Source organism: Simochromis diagramma, unplaced genomic scaffold (genome assembly GCF_900408965.1).
Source record: "Simochromis diagramma unplaced genomic scaffold, fSimDia1.1 OVJJ01000387.1, whole genome shotgun sequence".
Classification (NCBI taxonomy): domain Eukaryota; kingdom Metazoa; phylum Chordata; class Actinopteri; order Cichliformes; family Cichlidae; genus Simochromis; species Simochromis diagramma.
In genome coordinates, this window is record NW_024387152.1 from 3,296,199 (window position 1) to 3,324,134 (window position 27,936).

At 39.4% G+C, this 27,936-nt stretch overlaps 2 protein-coding genes across 5 annotated transcripts; both read right to left on the minus strand.

The window, feature by feature from the left end:
* Positions 1–1,108: 1,108 nt before the first annotated feature.
* atf7a (activating transcription factor 7a) lies at positions 1,109–20,670 on the minus strand. Of its 3 annotated transcripts, none has more exons than XM_040047629.1 (12): positions 20,584–20,670; positions 14,086–14,157; positions 10,530–10,626; positions 10,214–10,326; positions 9,632–9,796; positions 9,299–9,447; positions 7,346–7,439; positions 7,124–7,243; positions 5,996–6,139; positions 5,507–5,695; positions 4,931–5,036; positions 1,109–4,227 (listed from the first exon to the last, which is right to left on the minus strand). In XM_040047629.1, exons 2-12 carry the CDS (start codon positions 14,131–14,133, stop codon positions 3,995–3,997), a joined length of 1,458 nt encoding a protein of 485 aa, XP_039903563.1. In that variant the 5' UTR covers positions 14,134–14,157; positions 20,584–20,670; the 3' UTR covers positions 1,109–3,994. The 3 variants fall into 3 exon arrangements, with proteins under 3 accessions (XP_039903563.1, XP_039903565.1, XP_039903564.1); XM_040047631.1 differs by lacking the exon at positions 20,584–20,670 and adding an exon at positions 19,664–20,566 and having other exon boundaries at positions 3,995–4,227; XM_040047630.1 differs by lacking the exon at positions 20,584–20,670 and having other exon boundaries at positions 3,995–4,227; positions 14,086–20,566.
* Positions 20,671–23,464: 2,794 nt separating this feature from the next.
* asb8 (ankyrin repeat and SOCS box containing 8) lies at positions 23,465–27,870 on the minus strand. Of its 2 annotated transcripts, none has more exons than XM_040047934.1 (4): positions 27,649–27,870; positions 26,656–26,832; positions 26,457–26,561; positions 23,465–25,794 (listed from the first exon to the last, which is right to left on the minus strand). In XM_040047934.1, the coding sequence occupies exons 2-4, from the start codon at positions 26,782–26,784 to the stop codon at positions 25,159–25,161; spliced, it is 870 nt and encodes a 289-aa protein (XP_039903868.1). In that variant the 5' UTR covers positions 26,785–26,832; positions 27,649–27,870; the 3' UTR covers positions 23,465–25,158. The 2 variants fall into 2 exon arrangements, with proteins under 2 accessions (XP_039903868.1, XP_039903869.1); XM_040047935.1 differs by lacking the exon at positions 27,649–27,870 and adding an exon at positions 27,454–27,638.
* Between the last annotated feature and the right edge of the window lie 66 nt (positions 27,871–27,936).

A 27,936-nucleotide genomic window follows, 5' to 3' on the forward strand; every position in this document is an offset into this window, starting at 1 on the left:
AGCTGAAGCGCACGTGGGTTCTACAGCAGGACAGCGATCCACAACACACCAGCAAATCCACCTCTGAATGGCTTAAGCAAAACGACATGGCCTAGTCAAAGTCCTGACCTGAATCCGATTGAGATGCTGTGGCATGACCTTAAAAAGTTGGTTCATGCTTGAAATTCCTCTAACATGGCTAAATTACAACAATTGTGCAAAGATGAGCGAACCAACTCATTGCCAGTTATCGCAAATTCTTGATTGTACACTGGTTGCTGCTAAGGGTGACCCAACCAGTTATTAGGTTCAGGGGGCGATCACCTTTTCACACAGGGCCATGCGGGTTTGGATTTTATTTTCCCCTTAATAATAAACACCTTCATTTAGAAACTGCATTGTGTGTTTAATTGTGTTATCTTTGTCTAATATTTAAATCTGTTTGATGATCTGAAACATTTAAGTGTGACAAACATACAAAGTAGGAAATTGGGAAGGGGGTAAACACTTTTGCACACTAGTGTATTTTGGTATGGACAAGTAAAGGACAAAAGTAGATCGGTAGACACGGTCGGCCTAAAAAATATCTACTACATATGAAAGTGTCTGAAATTCATGTACTTAAAAAACTGTTTGCTGAAGCCTCATCAAAATAGTCTCAGTGGAAGGCTGGCTGTCAAGAAGACATGCTTAAGAAAGGGAAATGTGAGACACTGTCAGTCATGGATTGGCCTCCTCGGAGTCCAGACCTCAACATTATTGAAGCAGTGTGGCATCATCTAAAGGCAGAAGAAGAGCTTTGAATGTCCTTCAAGAAGCCTGGAGAATTAACCCTGAAGATTATTTAAAGAAATAACGGGGAATCTTATGTCACAGAGTTCACACTGTGCTGAAGAATAAAAGTGGTCATACCAAATATTGACTTTCAAGCTCATTAGAATTGTACAAACTGTTGTTGTTGTTGTTTTTGCCTTAAAGATCCACATATGTCTGCATGCTTCAATAAATCCATGCATCAATTTCCCATTTTCCAAGCACAATATTTAAAAAGTGAGGAGGGGCTCAAAATCTTTGGACAATATTGCAGAAGTACTTGAAAGAGTATTATTCAATGCCTTTGTATACATCATTTCCTTTCATATCTCTTTTTAATCAAACTAAGTCTCCACTTTAATCATTCATATTAATAATTACATTACAATAGAAAACATGTTTTGATATGATAACTGAACACAGATAAAACAGTATAAATGTTCATTATGATGTAGTTTCTTTAATTAAAACTGCAGCACTGTAAGTGTTCATGGTATTCCTCTTGGACATGCATGGAAAAGTAAATATATTCATATAGTACAGATATGTACAATACAAGGACAATTTTAGAAATTATCAGTCCAACAAAGGGAGTGTGAAAAACCATCAATACACTATGTGTAATTTTCACATTACTGTATTTCCCACTAAATTGCTATGTTTAGAACAAGTCTGGCCCATCGTTAACAGGCCAAAGACTGAAAAGATTATTGTTATTTGACCAATTTAAACAATAAGTTAGACAACGAAGCTCAAAAGACACGACCGATTGTTAAAAGGTATTAAAAAAAAAGAAGAAAAGAAAAAGAGGGGGTAAAATTTCTTTTAAAAAAAAAAAAAAAAAGAACAACAAAAAGCACAAGTCCATTTTTCTGTTGAGAAAACAAACCAACAAAAACACAAATCGTTGTGTTAAAGAAATTAGTCTATATTCATCAGCGCAATCAGAAGCGTTATGATGAAGAGTGTGGTGCTAAAGACAGCACGCAACAAAATAATACAAGAAAACATAAAAGCTAAATGCAGTTTGAATTTTCATTTCAAATGAACAATCGTCTATTTGACTGCCAGCAACTTACACAAATTGCCGAGGTCGCCGTTGAGACTGTAGGAGGAGAGGTTCAGTCAAAAGGGAAAAGGTATTAAAGTTGCTCAGCAAATTCCCATTTGTGTATACAGTACAGATAACAGAAAACCATCATTAAAGAAAAAACAAAAAACATTCTGATATCTCTGAAAAAAAAAGTAAATTGAACAGAAATACAAAGCAATAGTTAACCTGCATTACTTTAGTGCATAAATGTCCTTATGTTAATAAGTCATATCCTGTTTTTGAAATATCATATCTCGCGAAAATATTAAGAAAGAGGGCTAAAGAGGGACAGGGGGAAAAAAAGCAAACCACTTTGAGCATTCATGTAAAAATATATCGATATCTGGATAAAACATCTGGGGGATATTGTAAAAGAACTGGAGCCTTTCAGAAACAGTCACAAGACAGCTCGTCTTCTGCCCTTAAAGCTCTGACCACTGGAGATGTCTTTGCTCCGTCTCTCCACCAGATGACAGACAAGTACTTCAATATTTTAACAATATTCTAAAAAGACACTTTTTATTTACTTAAAGGCCTCAAAAAGCTTTGTTTATTAATTAAATGTTATATTTATTGATGTTCATTTTTTCCCAATTTATATACACTGACTAATATAATTCTCTAGAGCCGTTTTTTGCCCCCATACAAGCAAATCTGTATATATTTATGTGAGGGGGGGGGGTATCGGAGGCACAAATGTGATCTTAAGGCAAAATGATCAAACACTGTGTGAAAGACTGTGTGTAAGTGCAAGTTACAAGCAGTGATATACTGTCATAGTGCCACTGCAACCTCTGAATCACAAAATAACAGTCAGGGTATTCACTTCTGTCCCAGGACAAGTACCAGATAGTCTTTGGAGAGATCCATTATGGCTTAGTTTCGGTTTGGTAGAGAGCATACAGAACAAGGGGTTCATCGCATTTTCAAACGAGCAGCAAAGGATGTGCAACCATCCTGAAAAGTGTGAAAATAACAGTTACAGTAAGTCCAGCAGGGCCCACACACGAAGAGAAAACAGTCACCAGAACAGTTACATGTAAAAATGGAAAAAGGCATCCATTTACACACCAATAAACCACCTGCCTGTTTCAGGAAATATGAAAAGGTGGAAAAAGTTCAATTCCCTTCAGGTCAGAAAAAAAAAAAAAAAAAAAAATCTGCTCCAACAAACTTATTTTTAAATCGCAATCTAACATAATTTTGGTTACATGGGTCAATCTGGGAGGACGTGCCAATTAGTTAAAAGAAATATAGCTGCACATACTGTATCAAAAACCCTATTAGAAAAGTCACATGCTAACAATCTAGCTAATAATGCATCAGATCAGGAGTAGGCAAACTGCTATGTTCTGATGTACATAAATATACAATCACACACACACAGTTAATACACTTTATCATAAAGGGGTGTACATGAGGTAAGGTTTTTGGGTCTAGGTTGAGATCGTGTTGTGGCTGAGAACCATTTACTAAAGGTCTGAGTGAATAATTGAGATGTGAGTCAGAGAATTCTAGACAACTATCGCATCTTTGGAGCTGAGGATGTATAGGGAGGCATTCTGTGATGGCATGTGTGGGTGTGCGTGCAAGGCTAAAGTGACGAGGAGAACAAGGCACTGTTCCCTGCTGGAAAAAGTGTAGAGCCCTGTGTGCTGTTTATATCGGATTTAATTCACACACACAAAAAAAAAAAAAGTTTACGAAACACCTGTGCGGCACGTGTCCACGTGGGAAGATCGTTATGGCAGTATACTTGATGCAGTCCTACAGTCCAGTGAAGAGTCCTTATTACTGAGGGTGAGGACAGTTGAGTAGGGACGCACAGGAGGAAACAGGGGGGAGGGGGTATTGGAGTCCAGCCCCTGTAGTCTATGGCAAAGTTAACAGGAAGCTCTCTTAAAAGTCTCAGTCCTTTCCCAGAAGGCTGCTGATGAGCTCCAGGCCCCAGCAAGATGGCTCCCCAGGAGGGTTAGAAAGACCACAGAGGGGAGGGGGGGCAGAGGAGAAGATGTGAAATTCTGAATTTAAAAATGAAGGAACCTGGGAGGTGGGAGCCTTTTCTACCCTGGGTGATGAGCCAAGTGTGGGCCTTGGTGGCATCGCTCATCATCTGGCAGCAGATTGAGACTGTGCAGCCATGATAATGTGAGAGGGTCCGCTCTCAGCTCTCTGCTGCTGGCCCATTCCTGCCAGCACTGACATGGCCATAGCCTCAGCTGCTGCCCTTGAGCTCAGGCCGTTTTGCCCCGTAGAAGGGCTAGGCGCCAAAGAGCTGTGCTGAATCACCGGGGCAGGGGAACCTGTAGGCTCTGACATGTCTTTCATGCTCTCATCTGCAGCTATACAAAAAAATAAAAAGGCAACACAGGCAAAGATATTTATCTCATTTATATTGAGCACATTCCACAGTTTTCATTGCTGAAAATCTTTGGACATTATGTTAATTTTTATTCGAGTGAAAATCAAGCTATATTCAGTAACTTTATCCCTTCCAAAATCAAGGAAATGCCCCAAAAAATACTATAAATAAAACAAGAAGTACTGGAACAAAGATTTTGCTACTTAATTATAGTTCTTGTTTTATTATTTTAATGTTACCATCAGCCCTTAGCAATATCTAAATTGCAAATGTTGCTTTTTTATCCAACTCTATTAATAATTTTTGGACACATTATTATCCACTGTGGCCGTTGCCATAACAAACTGAACCCTAATTATTTCAACAAAATTACAATTACTTTGTGGGCACTGAAGAAAACTACAGCTCACATGAAGATACTAAAGGCACAGCAGCATGGCTATATTGTAACCTAGGCCTGCTCATTTCTTCTTGCAATCACAAGTAGAGAGCTACACACCAAAGCCGTGTGTTTCGATTAAAATGTGAGAGCGACTTTGAGGTTCAAATTTCATTTTAGCTCTTTATGCTTTGCGCAATACATCTACTATATTTCTACATATCTAAGACATGCAATTCAGACTCAAGTTTCCTCTAACTTTAAATAGCACCGTGTGAACAGGGCATAGCTGTGCAGGGCTCACCTAAGTAGGCAGTCTTCTTTTGTAAGGTGGTTACAGGACAGTCCTTGTGGGCCAGGAGCAGCTGCTTTAAATGAGCCACCTCATTACGCAACAGAGACACTTCATTCTGAGAGGATGGGGGGGAGAAAAAAAAAAAGAAAAAGAAAAAAAAAAGACTGATTAGTACTACAATACTACATTTCAGAAATTACATTACACTTCCCAAACCAATAAGGAAAAAATTAATGCTTGGTTATGTAATTTAAAATACAGACTTCCCATATTTTTCTTCCCTAATGGATTTTCCGGTAGAAAAAAAAAAGTTGAAATGGTTTTGCTTCCACTGCAGAGCAGCGTACATTTCCCACAAGGCGTAAGGTGCAAATATTACCTAAAATTTCCATTTGACAAAATAAAGATATGAAACAAGATGTAGTGGTTTCCATTGTTTCAAATCTATCAGCTATGTTCATTTGCAAAAAGAATTTACTCAATACTAATGCAAACTCATTTATCTTATCTGGAATCCACCTCTCAAACTTTTACAAGTAGTTAGAAGCCCCATCAGCAGCATCCACCCACTGGAGGCCCACTCACCGACAGTGAGACGTTCAAAGTGCTGAGCTCCTCGGCTTTCTTCTCTAGGGAGCTGACCCACAGTTTGCGTTTCTGTCTGCAACGGGATGCTGCCGCCCGGTTCCTCTCGAGGAAACGCTGCCTTCGTTCGTCGGGGTCATCGTCTGTCGTCCGCCGTCGACGCCCACCTGTAGGCTGTGCTGGAGATACCTGGAGGGAGAAGCAGGGTAAAGGTCAGAAGGAAACACACAGACAGATGAGATGAGTGGAAAAAAGACGAGAAAAGGGAAGTATGAGTCACAGTTTCATTTTAGCCAGCACACACCAGAGTCATCTCGGCACAACAAGAACATCCCCAATTTTCTGTTAACTAAAACAAGTGATGTGATATATAATAAAGAAAGTTTAGATGACTTAGATGTGATCATCTTTAATCCAAGTTTAAAGCATATTTTGTATGGATGACAAAAAACATGTTACAGTCAGGAATTTATACTTAACATTGAGTACCTGAGGTTGTGCAGGTGATGGTGCGTCTGGCTGCTGGACCAGCAGCTGACTCTGTTCTGCCTTCTGAGGTACCATGGGGCTGCTGCCCATGGCCATGATCCCCATACTCTGTCCTGACGGGCTTTGCAGCGCAGCCTTCAGACGCTACAGAACAACAGTCAAATAAGCAACATCAATAACAGCCACAGGAATTTAAAAAAAAAATCATGAAAAACTTCATTGTAACTTTGTAGAAAGTCATAATCAAAGCGTGTCTGAATCAGTGCCAACAGCATGTCTACAACTTCACTGTGCTGCGTCTACATTAACTGATTCACACTTTGCAATAACAACCTGGACAAGACCCTAGTTACCAATTTTTGGCATGTTTTAAAGTTGTTTAAAACATGGAGAAGCCTGATTCTCTCCGAGGAGAACATTTACAGATGTGCTCTCTCTGAACTGTTTTCAGCAACAGATTCATGTGACCTCCTTCAGTCAGATCTGGAGGCTTTATATGCTCCCGCAGCAGTTCTCGGATTTTGATCATGTTTGATTTAAGTTGTGACTAATTCAGCCGTGATGATTAAAAAAAGTGATTGCAGCCCTGAAGGTACACAAGCAGTCAAATGCTATATATGTATGTGTATATATATATATATATAAAGCAACCTCGATAATGATCATATCGTATTAGAAGCGCCATGAACAAAAAGATTCTGCAGATCAGCCCGAAACCCCCCCAACCCCAAATAAAAACAAAAACCACAAACAAAAGTTTGTCTTTAATTACACCGATGATCATCTTCTTACGACTGAAGGAGTGAGGGGCTAGGTTAAACAGAGGAATGTGCTAAAGGGGATACTTTATATGTTTTAAATACCATAAACAATAACTGTACTCTCTCAGTTTCATCTGGGACATAGCTGCAAGGTGGAAACTGTGCATGAATCTCTGTGTGTGCATTGCACTATCATAAAATGAGTGCAAACTGTGTTGTCAGGTGAAAGGGTTACATAAACAAGCAACCACAGTAAAAGATCATATGACGAAGGACCTAAGCCTGTGCAGCGGAAGGCTGGAGGGTGAAGATGGAGACAAAAAGAACAGATAAATAGATAAAAATAGAGAGCTAATCTAGTGCTGACCATCTTGGCCTCTGAGTGGATGCTGTAGCCAGAGGGGGAGTTGGAGCCGCTGCTGCTGCCTCCCAGAGGAGGACCAGGGATCCCAGGAATGTTGGGTACCATGCACATGGGTCGAGCCAGCTGGTGATCAAATATGAGACACAAATGCATGGGTTAAAACTAAACCAACTTCTAAGTTATAAAGTAAAGTTACAACATACTTAGACTGTTAGTCTGCCTTACATTAATGACAGAAGGCATCTGAACAGGACCAGGCAGCACAGGCACTGCCTGACCAGAGGGAAGCATCATCATAGGGTAATGGCTCGTCGGTGAACTGGAGAGACAGACAGCAGAGGACAAATAAGAACAGGAGATTCACTCTTGTGTTTGTTAATGAATTTTAAATTATGCTTTTTAAGAAATAGAACATGCAGTCCATCGCTTAATGATGAGAAAATATTTCATAGATTCATGAACTAAACTGTATTTTGTTCCTCTCAGGGTCAGCCACAATCAAATGACAAACCTGGGTTGATGTGTGTAACACAATATTATAATCCAGTAAAAAACACAATTTTATTTGAGTTGTTCTTGATCAAGGTTATTGTGACTTGCTAAAAACTGAACTAAAAACTAAAACCAGTGTGGAAAACACATTTTAGATAAAATAAAAATGAAAACTACACTTGAAAAATAAATATGAATATTTAAACTAAGCTCAAATTAAAACAGAATTTTACTGTTTGCTAGTTTGGCCAAAAAACAAAACTATTACAACCTCCCTGATAAGGCAATGATGGTCATGTTTACTGAGACTTTGTATAGTTTTGTGTTATTATTATATTTATTCATCCATCTACTAAAAAATGGAAAATAATGCAAACTAGACTAAAACTAAACATTTTCAAACAATAGAAACAAAACTGAGACAAGAAACCCCAGAGTGGAAACAAACTGAAACTAAACTGAATGAAAAACAAAACATCAAAATGGGGGGAAAAAAGACTATAGTAGTTCTGATATTAATGACGTGAAATTGTTTGATCTTAGCTTAAATACGCAATTCTGTCAAATATAAATATATCTGAATGCAAACACTCCAAATTATGATTTAACATATATGCATTCCCTCTAATACCAGTTTTTAACCAGTTTAATGCTGTTTCACATTTTACATGTCCAAAGATAAAAAGTTTAGATTTATATTATGACTTCCTTCGAAACCTTGAGTGTGACAAGCAAGAGATTTTTACCCTCTCTGCAGCCATTTTCACAAATGTGTGAAGTTGTCGACTTTTGTCTGAAACACTGTGCAGCGTCCGTGCTTAACTTGACTGATTCGACAGCAAATATAAACATTAATTTATCATTTTTTATTATTTATAATGGTTATAAATCCTATGCATATAATATTGCTGCAGACATAAGGAAGAATCATGTTACAGGTTCATGGGCTGAGTTTTGTGCAGGATATCGAAGGCTGTAGCTTCCCGTACAGTAATTGACGTACTACACATCGTTGGGCTTTTATGCAACACATTAATGTCCATAAATGAGAAACATTTTGATAAGTTATACCCAATTATAAAATGCATGAGTTTAGAATGCAAATAAACTGATATGCTATAAACTTTCTCTTATTAGCGTGTACTTGTTTTCAGTGAAATGTTACAGATTTGATGTGAACCATGATCATCTTTTCCATTATCCCAAGATAACATCTAAATTGCTGCTGTGTTACTTTACATACATCTGTATATGAAAATAAAGACTTGTGTTAACAGGGGAAAACTGCAACAGCTGGTAATCCTAACACCTATTTTATAGTGTCTGTAACAGGAAAAACAAATTCAATAGTTCCCTTTAAAGCTGCGTATCTTTCTTATTAATCATGAATACTTCGCAAAACTTCACATCCTATTTCACAAGATCAAAACTGGCATAATTTTTTGTCAGAGCACAGCTTTTGGTTGTTTTTGACTGTGGCTGACCCGTCGGGACCACAAAAAAAGAAGAAAAGAAAAAAGAAAGAACATGATGGCATCTTTGACATTAAAGGTTCACTTGCAAGAACATGAGATGTTGTCACATTGTTTGCAAAACATGTTTTTTAAGCTAGAATTTATTTTAAGTTGAAGATTAAGCTTAAAGAGTTTAGCAAAGACCAACCAAAGGATGTGGAACTTAACTTACCCCAAAGTACGATTTGAGGGTGGAGCCTGTGTGATGACGGAAGTGGGTGATGGCATGGTGGGCTGCAGAGCATCAAAGCCCAAATGTAGTGGGAGGGAACCTGGACGCACAATAGTCGGGGTAGGGGCTGAATTCCTGGGTGGTGTGTCCTACAAGATTAAAACAAAAAATAAAATAAATTAGGCTTTTATGTCACACATCATTTGTATCCCCAAACAAATTTCTGCAACCACTGCAGCCACAATGTATCATGAATTACTTGCAACATCACTTAGAGATACTCCCCTCCTCTCTACACACCTATGCAATCCCCCTTATCAAGTTTTCTTGTACCTTTCCTTTAACTAGAGGCTCCCTGTTGCTGTCCGACTTCCCAGATGTGGAGTCAGGGCTGTCTGGGGGTGAAGAGTCGACTTCTACAGGTGCCTCCTGTTTCACCTTCACCTCTGATGGTGTCTGCAGGCTCATGTCCAAAGCCACTGAGTTGGAAGCAGGGAGCTGAAAATGAGTTACAGATAAAGAGAATAGGCTTACACTACATATAGATCAAAGTATATTAAAAAAAGAAAAAAAAAGGGAAGTGGGCATTCATCACAAACTAAACAGCCACAACCCCAGCTCTGAAACGCATATAAAGTGCAATAAAACACCAAACAGCTTAAAAAGAAATTGCTGCAAAAACTGAAATGTAAATGACACACGGACTGTGTGCAAGGCAGGAAGTTCAAGTTTGTAAATTTTTTGACTGAATTAATACTTGAGATAAAAAAAGAAGGAAGTAAAATGTAATTCTTTCTGGTCATGTCGAGTCTCTGTAGAAAATTTCTTCGGTTACTGTACACTGTAATGCACACGGTCATGCACAAGCGCAGAGATAAAAGAAGATAAAAATCATCAACCGCAAGTGTTGCTTACAGAGTTCTTGGCCCTCTTCTCATCATCATCTTGTTCAAAGGAACTGGCCAGCTCATTGAACAGGCCAACCTCCTCGCAGTTCTTTAGGAAACGAGTGGGAGTAGGTGTCTGGTCTAGGAAAATATAATGAGCAGATATAACTATTCAAAGTAACAACACCACAGTTAGTTCACACTTACACTGAATGTAAAACCCCATGTGATATCTAGTGTTGGAGCACGCTGACGTTAGGGTAAATATTGTCCATCTGAATGCTGCATGAGGACATTTAAAAACACAGTGAAGATGAACGTCTGTCTCACACGGACGAGAGTACCTGCAATAATGACCGAATCAGTCCTGGCTGGTCCGAATTTCAGCGTCATCTCATGTTTGTGTTTGTGTACTGCCAAGTGGTCCTCGTTGGTAAACCTCTGGAAAAGCGAACAAGACGAAAGAGAACATTATATGAATTAGCCAACAAGAAACGGCAACTGCGTTCTGAAGAGACATCCTGTTTTTTGTATTGCTAAAATCAGCGATAGATAATCTTTTGTGGCCAACACATGCAGTCTGTGGAGCACCCAGTATGTGACAAAAAGGTGAAAATGTCAACAACTTGATAGAGAAGTATATATAAATAAAAATAAAGGAAGAGGGAGAAAAAAAATATCGACAGAACTGCCCACAAAAGCTGCAGAAATAGCTGCACACGTAACTTGGTGTTGTCCAATGAATTAGTGTGTAAAACACATGTATGAACTGTGAGTCTGTAATGATAAAAGAAAGTCTGAATTCTGTTACTTCCTTTTGGCTGCTTGCAGCTTAAGCTACAAGCAGCCTGGCGTTAGCTCAAATCAACCGCACAGACGGCATTAACAGCCGTCCTCGGAGACATGGAACTTCTTTTGAGAAGTGGTGAGGTGATTCACTCGAGAGACGTAGGAGAAATAATCTTGGCTCTGGCACCAGCCTATTCACCATTCACTGAGGCCTATTTTAGGGTCCCGTGTTGCAGTTGCGAGTTCAGTCGTGAGAGTGAAGTGGAAACACAGTCAAGTGTCGGGGGGCTTATTTTTAGCCCGACCAGGAGCATCACCAATACGTGTCCCATCTGTCTCATTCCTCTGAACAAGGCAGCTAGGTCTTGTGGAGAAAAACTATCTCCAACTAATCTCCATGTATGAGAAAATGGCAGCTAGGATTACTCCTCCCCACGCCATAAATACTGGGCATCATATAATAGGGGAGCTGCTGTTGTTGTTTTTGTTGTTGTTGCTGTTAACTTGGTAAAAGGAAAATCCTGAGCAAAGCCAGGAATCAATCATCCTTGTTCTATTATGGGCATGATTCAGACTTTCCCAGTAGAGAACTGTTGCATTTAAAAGGGCAGCATTAAAACAGTATTTGGACATAAAGGATACAATAATTAGCAGCAAATCGCAATTAAAGGCCAGAAAATGTATAAACATATAATGAAGGTGCTGGCAAATGTACAGGATAGAGTACTGAACCTCAATGCCTTTAATACCGACCACTACCGCAGAGTAGTGGAAACCATCAAATCGAATGCCTTGTCAGTATTATAACGGAAATTTGATTGTTGCCAATTTTAGACTGTATTTGCATTTACATGCATTACTTGCTTGTTAAGATAACACCAAGCCTGTGTATATCAATATCTGTATATTACTCCTGTTTTAACTGCTGTGGCATGTGAGCTGGACCACTTGTGGTAAGAACCCTGCAGAGCACTAAACTGAGATTTTGTCTTTTGTTGTTTTGGTTTAAGAAGAAGAAAAAAAAAAAAAAAAAAAACCTCAACCCTGGTTACCAAAAATCTGATGATGTGGTTCCATCACTAACTGAAGAAACAATTCATTTAGCTTGTTAACAAAGTGGATTCATTATCAGCTACAGAGCCACATTTTTCTCTCAGGAGTAGGCAGAGATGAAAACCGAGCTAAAAGAAAGTAATATTACAGTTAAGTGATCACAAACATGACTCCCCAAAAAATTCTGTAATCTTAACCAGCGAGAAGTTGTTACATGTGTACCATGACAACTTTATTCAATTTCACCTGTTTTTTTTATTTTTTTTTTATTTCACTGATGCCTTTGACTTTGTGTGTGTGTGTGTGTGTGTGTGTGTGTGTGTGTGTGTGTGTGTGTGTGTGTGTGTGTGTGTGTGTGTGTGTGTGCGCATCTGATACCCCCGTGTTGGTGTAGTTCCTGCATTATCTTAACGCTTTAGAGCCAATGGTATCATATTTGATACACAGTTTCTACAAATTAAAGCTAATACGTGCAAATGATTTTTTTTATCTCATCAGAAAGTTCAATAAACACTCAATTTCCAAAAAATTTTAATTTTCTGGCAATTATTTCATGGTTCAGGCTTTAGATCAGGATCAGCAGTGCAACTGAACGATCATGTAGTTGTGCTATCGTAGCTTTGCAATGTGGGGAAAAAAGACATGTTTTCCTCTTTGTTTATATAAAATTCTGTTCTGGAAAGAATTGTAAGAATTTCAAGTGTTTTCTTTATTTTTTTCGTACAATAGAATAAATATATGATCATTAGCCAAATTCTTGGATAATGCTACTCTAACATAATTATCATGACATAGAAACACCAACACAGTGATATCAGATAGTGTGTGTAAAGTGACTGTGTTTCTTAAAAAGGTGCTAAGCAAATGTGATTTCTTTTCTCATTATTTTTGTTTTGCATTTCTTCTGCCCTTTGACATAGATTCAACCAAAACAAAAGAAAGAAAACTGTTTGTTTATAACCTTGTACGGGTTCTCTAAAGTGAGGTGGCACTGCGATACTGACAACATACCCAAACATCTAGCACCACTCTGCCATCCCACACCTGTTTATACAACAGTCTGGCTCTAAAACAATGCTTTGAGAGTGACACAGCTGCAGACCAGCACTGCCATCCACATCACTTTGCCTCTTTAGGTCTCTGTTGCTTAAGCAGTAAAATAAATTAGTAATCAAACCAATGAAATATGCAGAGTATTTACATCACAAAAACATGTAAAGAAAGACAAAGGAAGGGTCCCTAGATGTCTGCGATGTTCTGAAAAGAAAATTACCAAACAACTCATCATCACTTATTTATCGACTATGCATGTTCAACTGCTTTACATGACTGCTGTTCAAACCACAATCCCATTCTTCTGATCAGAGCATGGAAGAAGTCCCAAGAATCCCAAGTATTGCGTAAACCCATAAACACTTTCTTCCTTCAGATTCCCAGGAAGCATTTCACTACTAGCTCTAAGGATATCACACCCAAATGAACACAGCATCAGACATGATGATTTCCTGTGTTGAATAATCATGAGTCTAAGAACAGACTCCTTTTTAATTTCTTCCTTCTTCTATTCTATGATATCAAACCAAGCCTCGTCGAAACACCACGTAACAGGCATGTGAGTGCACTACTGGCACTCAGCTGAGTCACTGCCTCGGCTCAAACCTGTGTCTGCAGGCGCTTAGAAGTCAGCAGTGACAGGTTGAAACAATAACGGTGCTGATTACTCACTGGAGCTTCCAGTGAGTCATTGCAAAAGGAGACAGCATTGTCTCACAAAACGGCATGCTAGCATGAATGTCATCGGTGTGATGTTAATTATAAGTGTTGCATAAATATGTCCGTTTACGCTTGCAGTGAGAACGGATCTTTTCAGGGTTGTTGTATATAGCGCTACATTAAAACCAGTGCGTTCTCAAAAAGAACGGCTATTTATTTTTAGGTTTCATATAGTTTTCTTTGAGAAGTACAATACTGTGAAGTGCAGTACTGACCTTTGGTAAGCAATTACAAAAGGCAAAGATTACTACCACAGAGAGCAGGACATGAAAAGAGAGGACTTACCTGTCCGCATCCAGGAGCACTGCACACAAAAGGTCGGTCGTCCCCCATTTTTGCAAAGAGCCTGCAATGTAACTGTGGTAGAGGAGAAGAAGAGAACATTGTTGCAGCTTTTTTTTTTTTTTTTTTTGTTGGTGTGTGTACTGGCAAAATCCTGAAAACAACAAAACAGAGATGCTGTGGCTTGTAGTCTTTAGTCTGAGCAGGAAGCCGAATGGTATTTAAAAATAACCCTGGCAAGGAGGAAAACACGCACAGTGGCAGCGAGAAGAAGTTTCCCTGGTGATACTTCCTTCACACACACGGGGGCTTCGGGCTGGCCAATGAGGAGCCTGCTTACACGAGAGGACGGCAGCTACCGTTTACACAAAGACATCTCCGTCTCCTTCTCTTTCCCTGTCTCGTTTTTCCTCACTTCCAATGCCTCCTTCTCTCATTACTACTCTCTCCTCACCTCTCTGCCACCTTGCCTCCCCTCCCCTTCTTGTACCCCTCATTCAATGTTTCCCGCTCTCTGAGTCAGCTGTTTCTCTGTGCACGCACATGCAATCTAAGGTTAAGTACCTCCTCATTCACTTTATGAAGGTTTTCATGTGTTTCCACACAACAGATCTCTGGCACTGGACACATTCCCATTGACCTCGCTTCATTTTGTTCTCCAGGTCATCTTACTACTTCTAAATGAACATCTGATACTTATATTTTAAATATTATGAAATTTTGCAATCTTAAGGTGGATGGTTCAGCTCCTGAGAAGCAGGATGAAGAGTTTTAAGGTAATTTGACATAGCTAAAACTAACAAGTTTTTTGAAACATGAACATTTAACCAGTTTATTGTTATATTAGTAAGTACTTTAAATTATGTATAGTTTTTTTTTTTACCAATATGTATATATTGTTAGAGTGTAGCTACCTTTTGCTAGCTGGTTGTTAACATGACTTACAAAAAAACACATTAAACATAAAAAAGTTCATCAAAAGATAACCATTATTTCAAAAATATTTCAGGGCATAATCACGCCATTTTGTATTTCTTAACTTCTAATAAATGTGCCCCAGGATTTTAGTTTTAGTGTACTATTAACGCAGTATTAACAGTATTTTGTAAAGTAAGTAAAAATAGAGGCATATGTGGGCAGCACTGTTGGCCCTTCTAATCTACTAAAAAACCTAAAAAGCTTTCCAATAAAAGTTATACACAACACCCCTCTCACCTTCTTATTAAATGCTGTTGTTGAGAGTTAAATACGTGCATGTTTTATTTGTTTTCTTCTTCTGAAGTGGCAAAAAAATGCAAGCATACTGCTTCAATCTCTAATGCCACCAACCCACCCCCACCCTGCGCTGCTCTGCACAGCTGAACAACACTGCACGTGGAGACAAACTGGGAAGTTTAGAAAAATAACTCATTAAATTTAAATCGGGAAATTGGAGGGGAGGGGGGAGGGGGTAGAAGCAACGGACATGAATGTTTTAGCATTCTCAGCTGGCCCAGAGTGACGTCTGGCAGCTATTACACAACACTGTCCCACTGAAAATACACCAACTGCATCGAGGACTTTGTTATGTACACACGCAGACACAACCAACATGTACACAAAGGAAAAATAAAGCCACTCACTGGTATTTATGTAATATACTGTATATATTATACTCAATGTCCTCCAGCTCTTGAGCAAAAATGTTGTCAGACTTTTGTGATTTAACACAAGCCCTAGGATGTCTTTTGTGATTCACCTCTTAAACTTTTACTTTAAAAAAAATGCTGATTTGAAGCCGGGGTAGACTCTCCGTTTTTAACCATCAACTGACAGTCCATAATTATCTTTCAGTTTATTGCAATTCAAAAAGCAAAAGTTTTCCAGCTTTAGAAAACATATATTTAGAAAATATAGCCGATGGGCCAATCACAGGTCTTTCAAGACCAGACCAGTTGAGCACTACCTTACAACCACTGGCAGGCGAAGTGAATAACATTATACATTATTTCATTACAACAAAACATTCTGCTGGAAAATCCTTGCCCCTGGTATTTATGTATTATGCATTTATACATGTTATTGTGACACATACCAACTAAGCATTGAAGCAGTCTAAAGTTGTCATGATACTAGAATTTCAAACTCGACACTTGTACACAGAAAAATATTCGATACCCTTTTCAATACCACAGGCAAGATTTTCTGCATCCTGCAACTAAATAATGTCAAAGTAGTGATATCGTGGAAAAAGTTAACTTTTTTTTTTTAAACTAATTTTCCCAAAATTACAGATTTTGAAGGTTAAAGAAATTTATCTTCACGAACAAAAACTGAAAGACTTAACTGGTCTTTGATTGGATTTTAAAACTGACCTCACAGCTGGCTACAACAAAACAAGAAACAGATTTTGATAAACATTTGTTAAAAAGAAAAAATTTAAAAAAAGAATAGCTCAAGTTTCTCATCTGGTCCACATCTGCCGGCAGCAGATGTTGAATACAGTTCACACTGCTCCTCAGTCTGCAGCTCTTCACATACTCAGCTCTGCTCTTCAAGACTGAAACCCGTCCAATTCTGCTGCACTGCTCCAGATTTCACTCTCTATTTGCTCCAATTAGTTCTCCACACTCTGGACTCTCTGCTCAGTTCAACTATGCTTCCCCAACTGCTCTGAAAAGCCAGCAAAATGCCCAGTTCTCCATGTGTCTGTAATCCAGTCTGTTACAGCTCAATAGCCCATTCAGCCTGCAATAATTATTCATCTTTTGTCTAACTACAGTCGACTATCATCTGTTAATGATAACATATTACTAATGTGGCTATGGGGCAATTACTAATAGTTAAACAGCTATCATTACCATGTGTGCTGGTTAGATAACTGTTTAATATTTCAATGTTGTTGAAACTAGAGCTTTACTGACCTCTGAAATTCCTTCTAAAGTGTTGTTCGGTATTATGGACAATAACTATTTCAGCTGTTAGTGAGGGGAGGAGCTGTGGGCCTGACTACAATGGTGCTGCATGCAGTTGTGTGTCAGCTGGAAGATGCAAAGACACCACTGTTTGCATTGATACTCTTGCAAACGAGTATCTTAATTTAATATTAATTTTGAGCGCAGGTTTTTTTGTGTGTGACAACAATGGTAACGTCACTCGTCCTCGCCCGATTCCCCACTCAGCAGGACAATGCAGCCACTACAATGCAAAAACTGATGAGTACAACTTCCAACATCCTAAGGTGATTGAGCAGCTGCGGGATGCACCGAGCAAACACCACACCACACAGCTACCCATACGGCCCAAGGGATCACATCGCCAAAGTCATCCAATGAGAAGCCACGAGACATTCCCAGACGTCCCCGGTCAATAGCCCAACAGGGCAGAGATGTTATGAAAGAACACGTTCACCTGGGATATAAGGATTTGAATCTTGTTTGCAGCCAAGCATAGACAAATTTTCAACAGGTAGGGTCAAAAACTAAAGAGGAGAAATCTGTTGAGGAGTATAGTAACATTGCAGTCTCATTACTTTTGAGCAAAAATTTGTTTGTGAATTAAAAAGTTGCTTAGTACATAGAGTTTTTTGACAAACTGGAAAGAAAAGACAAATTAAAAATGTTTAGCATTTCACTATTTATGAGTTACTGACCACATTAACCTCGGCTGTACCTCTAACATGTGTTGTGCATGTCATTTAACATTATTGAGTGGGACAGATTATTCATTTTTTTGGCGAGGCATAAATGTCTGAAAGTTTTCCCAATGTTGAAGTCAGTATATTTTCCTCCTTCCATCTCTCCCTCTGCAGTCCTTGAGCCAGCGCGCGATTACCGAAGCCTTGCGCTGGAATAAGACACTCTCCCGTGAAGCTTAGCTTGTAACAAACCTAACGGTTGTGTCTCTCTGCTTCATGAGAAAAGGGGTCTGCATCATATTTGCAGGCAAACGCTGCCCCTCTCTGCACACGTCAAAGAACCCATGAAACAGAGAAGTCCGATTTCTTGCAGGCAACAGGTCAGTGCAAGGCCCCTCACAAAGTGCTTCCAATCTACTGAGTCTATTTGGGTGGACGTGTCTGCAAACGAGATACTCCATCTAGCTCGTTATACCGAGGGTGTGGACTGTTTGAGGAAATGGACACATCTGGCATCAGGAGTAGGAACAGATTTCAAAGTTTACATCTTACTAAAGACATGCTAGACATTAACTTGGCTGGCTGGCACCAACATGAAATGTGGGATTTGATTTTGTGGAAAATCCACCATAAATTCCAGATGACAGGGGTGGAAAACACCATTTGTTTTCATAGCTGCCCCAACCAATTGCTTAAACTGATTAAAACAGATGTGTTAAGGTCTTTTCTTCAGCATCTTTTACTTTCTTCACATTAAGAAGCCATCCGTAATTACCGCCTAGATTTATTTATTTATTTATTTTTTTACAGGTAGAAATGATACAGTTAAATTAATGTTGCGACTGTCAGAAGTGTCTCACTAACGTTTTCCTATACCCTCAAATAGCTACTTCATGCAGACCCCCAATTTCATGCGAGATAATCAGTCAACTCGTTACATCAGTCCTGATGCACATCACTGATATCAATTACAGGTTTTGATATCAAGTATTTTCACCTCCTTTCATCCAAGGTGACATGGAAGCACTCAAAGCGTTCTCATTTCTGTCTCTCTCATTGAGTCGATGCCAAAGTCCCAACATTAACTTGGATTTCTCCGACTCAGCAGGTGTAAGGGAACAAGTCCCAGCTATAATCAGCCACAGCCATCCAGTGTTTGACGCCGCCTGCTAGGAAACTGACTAAACAAACTGTATTAATAGCTTGCACTGCAGCCATGACTGTGGAATCTGGGGCTTAAATTGCCAGGGGGTAGGGAGACCCCACAAAGAGAAAAATAACTAAAGGGGGCTGGAGGGGAGAGGGATAAAAAAAGAAACCGTGAAAGAAAAAAATGCAAATCAAATATGTGCTTGGATAATTATGGGATCAGAGGTGAGCATTTGAGACAGGACATCCAGGTTTATGGCTGGGTGTGTGCAAGAACCAAAGTGTTTTGTTTATGTAAGCAAAGTGAGCACAAGATTTAGTAAATGGAACAAAAGAAATCCTATTCCTACTTCTGCATAACCAACAAGGCCTGAAAGCTAAATCAGTGTTGATGCAGGACAATACAGGATGGACTCAAGGGAGCTTCCTAAAATTAAATCAAAAACATTTTGTAGATTTGATTGTGGTCTGCAACTTTAACAAGCAAATATAGATTTATAACTATAAATTCAAAAAGAAGAACACCACATTGAAATGTAGCCAGTAGCTTTTACCCATGCTCTACAACACTTTCAAGCCAATCATTACTTAACTAATCTAATCAACAGAAATGCCTAAAAGCATGCAATATACACTTAAAAAAAAAAAAAAAAAAAGTTTAATTTTCAAGCTGCAAAGAACATTTGTGTTGGGTCCAACTTCCAAACATCTCGCATTACTCTTCAGTAATTGGACAAGACATAGTGCAGTTTTCTCAGTTCTAACACTTCTCTTAGTGAAGGAATGATGCACAACTCTGCCAAAAACATGACCTACATTTCTCAGGAAGGTGTTGACATGGATGGAGACATGGATCGTGGGGCGTTGAGCAGTTCAAATTGCAATACTGTGGATATCATTAGTACTTTTTTTTTTTTTAGGTTTTCTTGCAAACCCAAATTCTCGCAATATATCCTACCGCCAAAAAAATCTACACGAGCGCGCTTTTTTCCACATATGCGGCAATATAAACGAAGATGATTTTAAAAGTTGAATTCCCAAAGTTCCACAAACTTTAGTTCCTTTGTGAAGACACCGCTGACTGTTTCGAAAAGGTTTGTCTTTTTTAGCCTCCATTACCTCTGGCTACGTACGGGTACATAAGCCCAGCCTTTTCCCGTAACAATGCCGCCTATTCTGTTCAGCAATTGGCCACGAGAGCGTCAGTTAGCGACTTCTAGGGCACTCATAGGTTCGAACCCTGTCAATAACGTCAGACAGCTGAATCTGATTGGCTAAAATCTCGAAATCAACTTTTTTTTCCTATCAACGCAAAACTAGTGGCTAGCTAATGTGGCTAGCGTTAACAACAGGCCGAGCGCACACTTAAAAAGTGAGTGATAGCAGCACTTGCTACCACTTTCTGCCGTGACAATAGACATATATTAAAATCAATTTAATAACATCCGACGTGAATTGCTGTATTTCAAAGTGCACTTCGGGTATTTAGAGTAACAACAGCCGAAAAGGCTAGCACTTAGTTGGTTGGCGGAGTGACACTTGAGTGCAAAGCGAGACACAGTGGGTCCGAATGAAACGTTGTAGCTCCCACAACAGTTTTGACAACTACATAGACGTGTCGTTTTAACGTCAGCAAACACTGAAAAGTGTCGTGTCGAGCGCGACATTGTAATCATTTACTATACTCGAATAATCTATGGTGAATTTAAAGGTTAATAAAGTGTTTACAAACTCACCCTCGCGCCCCTCTCTCTGACTCCCCTCTCCTCTCTCTTGGAATTTGACACTCCCCTCGACGCGAACTTATCGCGAGATTTCGTACAAGCTATCTCTGCCTGGCCACATGTAAAGAAATGCACCAGAAAGCTCCTACATTTATTTGTTTTGTTTTGTTTTAATTTAACCATAATGAAAGTTCTGTGTATATAAATTCAACCCAAATTTTCTGCAGTTTAATGATGAAACGAAACTTAATTTTTGAATATTTTTCTGACTCATCAGAAATTGTAACCCTTACTCTTACTTTTTTTTTTCTTGCTGCTATTTCTGTGTCTGTATTCCCCCCCTCAGCCTTTGTATATATCTTTAAGCATAGGATGACTAGATGGGAAAACAGTCTTTATGTTTTCTGTGTCATTTATTAAAGCTTAAACAGAGAAACATTGACTTCAAGTCCACCTATACAGTGGGTGCAATTAAGATATTAGTTGTAACTGACTCGTGAAAAGAGGTAAATTTGGCTTTGCAGGGTAAGAATTCCCCTCATAACTGTATGAATTTGATGGGTTTTCGAACAATAAACTTTTGCGAATATAACACATCCTTTTAAGTACTGTACATCGTATGTAGAAGCTTTTTGGAAGCTTGAACTGTCACTTACATTTTTAAGATATGTCTCATTTGTCTGATATCATCAACATGTCATTAATTTATAAAGTTACTGACTGTGCATCTGTGTAATTCAAAAAACATGATAAAGCATTAAAATGATGATACCTGTGGTGCATATGGTTATTAGTTTCATGATATCTTCATTTTTTCAAGTCACTGATTGAAGTTTTGTTACATGGTATGTCACAGCTGTCAACAGTGGGGTCGTTCCCCTCTTGATTTGGTTTCCTTCCTGATACTCTCAACTTATCCCTTTGTAAAGGTACAAGCCCCAAATAGCTGGTTAAAAAAAAAATCACAAATGAATATGCCTGAACTTGTGATCATGTAAATGTAGCTCTTCTTATACATTTGAAAAATGCATTCAAAAATGTATTCAGATAAACTGGCTGATGTAATCTACAGCCAGTGTTGCTTAACAATAAATGTTTCCTCCGATATAGAAGTGTCACATTTACTTCAAAGGCAGTCTTACAAGCTGGTGACTTAGAGACAGGGCTAGAGGGACCCCCAATGGATAATATGAGAATTGAAGGTGCTAATGGTAGCTTTCAAATTCTTTCCAAGACACTGAAGTAACGGTATAATTGGTCATTTCTTTGACTTAAATATGTTTGTCAAGAGCTTTCCCCAGAAAAAAAGCATTTAGCATTTTAAAATGTAAAATTAAATACAAACGTTGTTTAACTGTTGTAAATAGCACTTCTATCATAACTCCATCGATACTCTGGGCATTTTTTTGCACTACAATTAGAAATTACTTCACAAATACTAAGTATAAATATATTATCCGTTTCCTCTGAACTGCTCGCTGTAGCCGCTGTGATCCACTCCAACATGTGTACTAAAACTCTTATTTTTTATTATTCATGCCCTTGAGAGAATATGTTCGATGCAGCAGATCATGAATATTACTTCTGAATTTAGGTTATACACCCACTGGTCACTTTATTAGGTACACTTTTCAACTGTACATTAACACAAATATCAGCCAATTACATGGCAACAACTCAATGCATTTTGGCAATTAGAGATGAAGACGACCTGATGAAGTCCAAAATACACATGAGAATGGGAAAGGAGAATAGTTGGACTGCTTAGACCTAATAGGAAGGGAACAGTAACTCAAATAACCACTCCTTAAAACCAAGGTATGCAAAAGAGCCTCTCTGAACATGGAACCACAAAGCATAAGGGCTACAGCAGCAGCAGACCACACCGTATGCTACTCCTGACAGCTGAGAACAGGAAAGTGAAGCTTGCCTAAAACAAAGCACAAAGGATTCGAAAAACGCTGTCTGGTCTGATGAGCGTAGGGTCAGAATAAAAAAACAACATGAAAGCACGGATCTATCCTGCCGTGTAACTGTTCAGTCTGCCGGTGGTGTAATGGTGAAGGGATATTTTCTTGGCACACTTTGGACCACGTAGTAACAACTAAGCATCATTTAAATGCCACAGTCTGAGTGTTATTGCTGAACATGTCCGTCCCTTCATAACCACAGTGTAGCTATCTTCTGGTGGCTGCTTGCAGCTGAAAAATGCACCATGTTACAAAGCTCAAATCATCTCAAACTGGTTTCTTGTACAATGACAATGAGTTCACTAGAGCACGCTTGGGATGTAGTGGATCGGGTGCTTCACATGATGGACCTGTGGCCCCCAAATCTGCACAACTATGTGATGTCGTCATGTCAATATGGCCCAAAATTTCTTAAAAATGTTTCCAGCAGTCGAACCTTGTTATGAAGAATTAAAGAAGCTCTGGAAGTAAAAAAGGGGTCCAACCCAGTACTAGCAAGATGCATCTAAAGAAAGTAACACATGAGTGTATATTTTGACAAAGCTACATATGTTATGTTATATTCAGTTCATGGTAGCCTGTAGCCATGCACTGAGCTTTAATAATTGCACTTGGTATATGGTCTCTTTAATGAAAGATATTTGACATGCCAGAAGCAGGAACAAAGTTTTAAAAAAAACATCATGGCTCGTGTTTTAAAACGCTGTCACTGTGAATGTTTGGTCATCAGTGACAGTGCTTACTGTAACAGTTTGTTATTAGATAGAACCTGTGTTGTATATGCATATTGTAAAACAATCACAGCGCAGTCAATAACAGGTATAGACATCAAGTATTCTCTATTAGATGTAATTAATTGTGACTTGATATATATGAGCTATCAATGTGTGATTTTTGTGAAGAGCAGAGAGAAAAGAGTGAGCTGGAATATAAAGGCATTTACTTGCAGTATGTTTACAAAGAAGAAAAAAAAGCACCTTTGCTGGTGTACACAAGACATGATCTAGAGGTTAACTTTTACACATTTGTAGAAAGGCAAACATAATCAAGCACAGAAATTGTCAGATTGTAGACAAGTGCTTTAACAAATTGCAAGTTAGTGAATCCTTCAAAGACAAACTTAGTCATCATGCCATATCATGGTCCTAATACGTAACAATTTAAAATAAAGTCACTTTCAAATATCCTGCAAAATGTTGGACCAGCGAGCACCCTTGAAACACAAACTTTTGCAAGTTAAGACTGAAAACATCCACTGATAATAAAAACAAAACAAAAAACAACAACTTTATTCCTTATTGGCAACTGGAACTGCAACTTTTTATTTCACTTTATTTTATTAAAATATAGACCAAATAAATACTAAATCACAAGACTGCAGACTTGCTATCAGAGCAGAATAACTTCCAAAGACTATGGAGGCAAAGTTAGTGTGCCTGGCACATCATGTGAAACCAGTAATAGTTACCAACCTTCTGCTGCATCGACATAAATAAAACTGCTGCCATCTGGCATAATTTCTAATCTGCTCAAGTGTTTTCTTCTATCCATTCATCCATTTTTGAGCCTCACTTTTTTTTTTTTTTTTTTTTGGTGGGGTGGGGCTATCCATCCCAGCAGTCACAGGACAAAAAGAACGGTGCAACCCCAACAGGCCGCCAGTCTGCCACAGAGCTAACACAGAGAAAAACGAACACTCACAGCCAATTCTCTAGTTAACCTAACATGCATGTTCTCAGAGCGTGGGAGTAACCTGGAGTAACCCAGAGAAAACCCACGCAGGCATGGGGAGAACATGAAAACTTCGCACCAGCCATCCAGTGATCCAGGACGTTCTTGCTGTGTTAACCCCCACACTCGGTTTTCTTTAAATCTGATGTGTTTACTTCTATTGGTATATCAAAAATGACTGCAGCGTGAGCTCTTCAGGGTGTCAGAGAGAAAGATGACCACTCCAACTCCAACATATAAACCACCTTCACACGACACACTCTATTACAACTACAGAGCAGCATGCACCAATGGACATGAGTCCTCATTCATCAACTGTTTGTTTCACTCTAAAAAGGTATAACGAGCATATACTCATTCTGTAATTTATGACTTTCCTCATTGTCTGTGGCAAACTCTTTTAAATTATATTTACATTTTAAAAAGTAGCATTCATACTTCCTGTGAATTTAGCAGGCAAGATGATAACTTTAATTTCTGACTATTCATGAACCAAAACAGCTGGATGATTAGATGCACATACATACACCGTTACTATGATGGAGCTGAATAAACCTGATGTTATACTTTCTTTCTGCAAAGAAAGTGAGAAAGATTTCCTTAAAACAGGCTTTGAGATACTCAACGCATGAGGAGAATGCACTGGTGCCAACTTGATTCTACAAATGAAAATATATTCATCTGCAGTTCACTCACTGCTTATTTAGATTTTTTGTAAAGAAAAATACATTAAGTTCATCATTCCTCCTATCACATATATTGTAATAAATTGCAGAAAGGTTGGACAACTCTTTAATACCGTGGAGACACTTCCTTGCAGTGTGCAATGCAGTGTGATGAGCTCTTTAATAATGAGCCAGTGAGGTCTGAGGAAACAGCTTCATTTTCAGTCTCTCAACAGCAGATAGTCTTTGATAGTCTCTGGTAAAGGAAGCTCTTTGACAGCCGTGGGGAGGAATTGCACTCCGAGACTTTGCCGCACTGCACAGCGTGCCAGAGAGCGAAGCGTGGGCGCCTGAGCTACCATGTTGGTCAGCCTCGCCAGCAGCTGGGGATCTTTACTCAGCTCCCTGGGAAGGGTGCCGTCGGCCCGTCGAATCTCAAACCTCCCTGCTGCTCGACACAGTAGCTCCAAACACTCTTCCTCTTGTTCGGTGCCCAGGCCTCGGGCCAACAGGGCCACCAGCCGGGAGATAGGGGTCTGGCCCTTCAGGTTAGTTACATGGACCTGCGCGCCATAGTCTAATAGCACTTTGACACTTTCAAGGTTGCCTTTCATTGCTGCCCAGCTAAGAGGTGTGTCATTGTTATAGTCACGGGCATTGGGACAGGCCCCGCTCTCCAGTAGGGCCCTTACACACTCAGGATTATCTTTGAAGGCGGCCCAGTGAAGAGGAGTGTCTTTATTGCCATCCAGGGCATTTGGCTGGGCTCCATATTCCAACAGCAGCTCCACACAGCTCTCATCCTTCTCTGCTGCATAGTGCAGTGCTGTACGATTATAGCCATCCAAAGCATTTACCTGATGAGAAAATTCAGTATAATGAGCAGTCTTATGCCAACAAGACTTAATTAAATAGCACAAAGCTGCAGGGTGCCCTGAGAAGTGACTGTGTAGGCGTCTCAACGCCTGCCAGATATTTTGGCTCATGTGCTGCAGCACAGATGTAAAAGGAGGGTGAAATGGAATAACCAGATGATTCAGAAATTGTTTGCACCATTAAATTATATCAAAAACAAAAGAACGACAGTCTACCAAATAGTCCAAATGAAAACTGCTCAGTGATCATCTAAAGAAACAGGGAATGAATGTGAATGCTGTGAGACCTGAAAGTAAAACTCAATTTACAGAGGATAGTTTCCATCAAATAATTGTAACAATTAACCCTTTAAATTCTCCCATATCCCCACCACATGTACACAGTACTACTAAAATAAACTGATACAATTTCCCTATCTTTCCAGACAGCCAGTGGTTTCAGATCATGACTCAACATGAATCCTTCAGTGTAAACAATGCTAGGTGTCTTCTTTACATTTAGAAAGCTTTTAACCTTTGTCCTGCTCACACTTACACCGACTGTGTTTGCATGCATACTTACCCGCCTTAAGGCCAAAACCTTTAAAGGTGCCGAATAAATCTAAAGTGAATATGAAAAACTTCCGTGTGCAGCTGTAACATACCTCTGCCCCCTTCTCCAGCAGCAGCTCCACACAGTCAGCATCAGCAACCATACAGGCACAGTGCAGGGGTTTGAGTGTGCCATGCATCCGATTCACATCAGCACCCTTAATCAGCCAGGAAATAACAATATCAACATTACACTCATGACACTACAGGGGATTGTTTACGTCACTTTGACTGGAAGATAAGCAAGCCTACCTTACGGATAAGATCCTCCACATTGTCGTGCGGGAATGAGCGAATGGCTGCAATTGTTCGGATGAGCCGCTCAGACAGGGAATATTTACTCTGAATGCTTTGCATGATGTACCACATAGTAGAGCTCATGTGTAACAGAAGAGCATTGCACCCAGGCAGGGGTGACGCTATGGCACACTGAAACACAGTTTTTAAAAATTGCTTGATTACAACTTCTAAGACACAGTGAATCTTAAATAAGTCAACAGAATATAAAACAGACATTTCACAGTTTATCGTGCCTAAGTATGCACGCAGACCTGTTTTATTCAGTATACCAGTGCTTTGGTTTGATGAGTTATATGCTTGCTATAAATACAAAATATTTTCAATTTACATACAGAATGTGTTAGAAATTGTTTAACTAAAGACCGAAATTTCACACAGCTTTGTTAAAATACCAAAATTATCTTTCCCGACTATTATCTGTTTGGGTGTGGGTTGGACACGATGTCTTGTCGTATAATCTAGATGGTGCAAGGCTCAGCTGTAATCAGGGAGATGACACCCAACTTTATTTTGCTGTTGCTACCTAACTGAAGTAGATACGAGCCACATATATAAGCAGCTATCGCTGCTGCTTTTAACAAATGACTGACACACACAGCTAACCTTAGCTCACTCTGCAAAAATAAACAAAGTCTGCAACAATGACACAAGGTTTACAATCAAGTAAACGCTTTAACGTTAGCGTAGAAACCACAAGGGTTACTTCGCGCTGACCGGAGGAGTTTATAGGCAAAAGAAAAACAATCATACCCGGCTACACTTCCCACTATCCTGCTAGCTAGGCTAGCTAGCTGCGAGGTAATGTTAGCTTCGAGATGCAGGAACAAACGACACTCACAGACGGAGAAAAACCGCTGACATAATTACCAACTACTTGTAAACTCGCCTTCCAACACAGCTCGCACGAATCAACAAGAATTAAACAATGCTGGTGAAAACCCATACCGTTTACAGTCCACGGCTTGAAGGTCTGGCAGGTTACTGTATAGACCGACCGCTGCTAGCTTTCACATAAACACGAAACGTCACCACTAGGGCCACGCCCTCTGTCTCGAACCTCGGTATTTAAACGCGGGCAGAGTGGTCGCTGACTGTCCGCAGTAATTTGGTATAACCTGACATTTTCTCTGAACACCGACGTTTACGGGGCCTGGCAGAACTCCATGTCCTCGCCAAGTGTACTCACTTATCCCAATAAAAGCATGTATGACGGCACGGCAGGCTACCACCGGC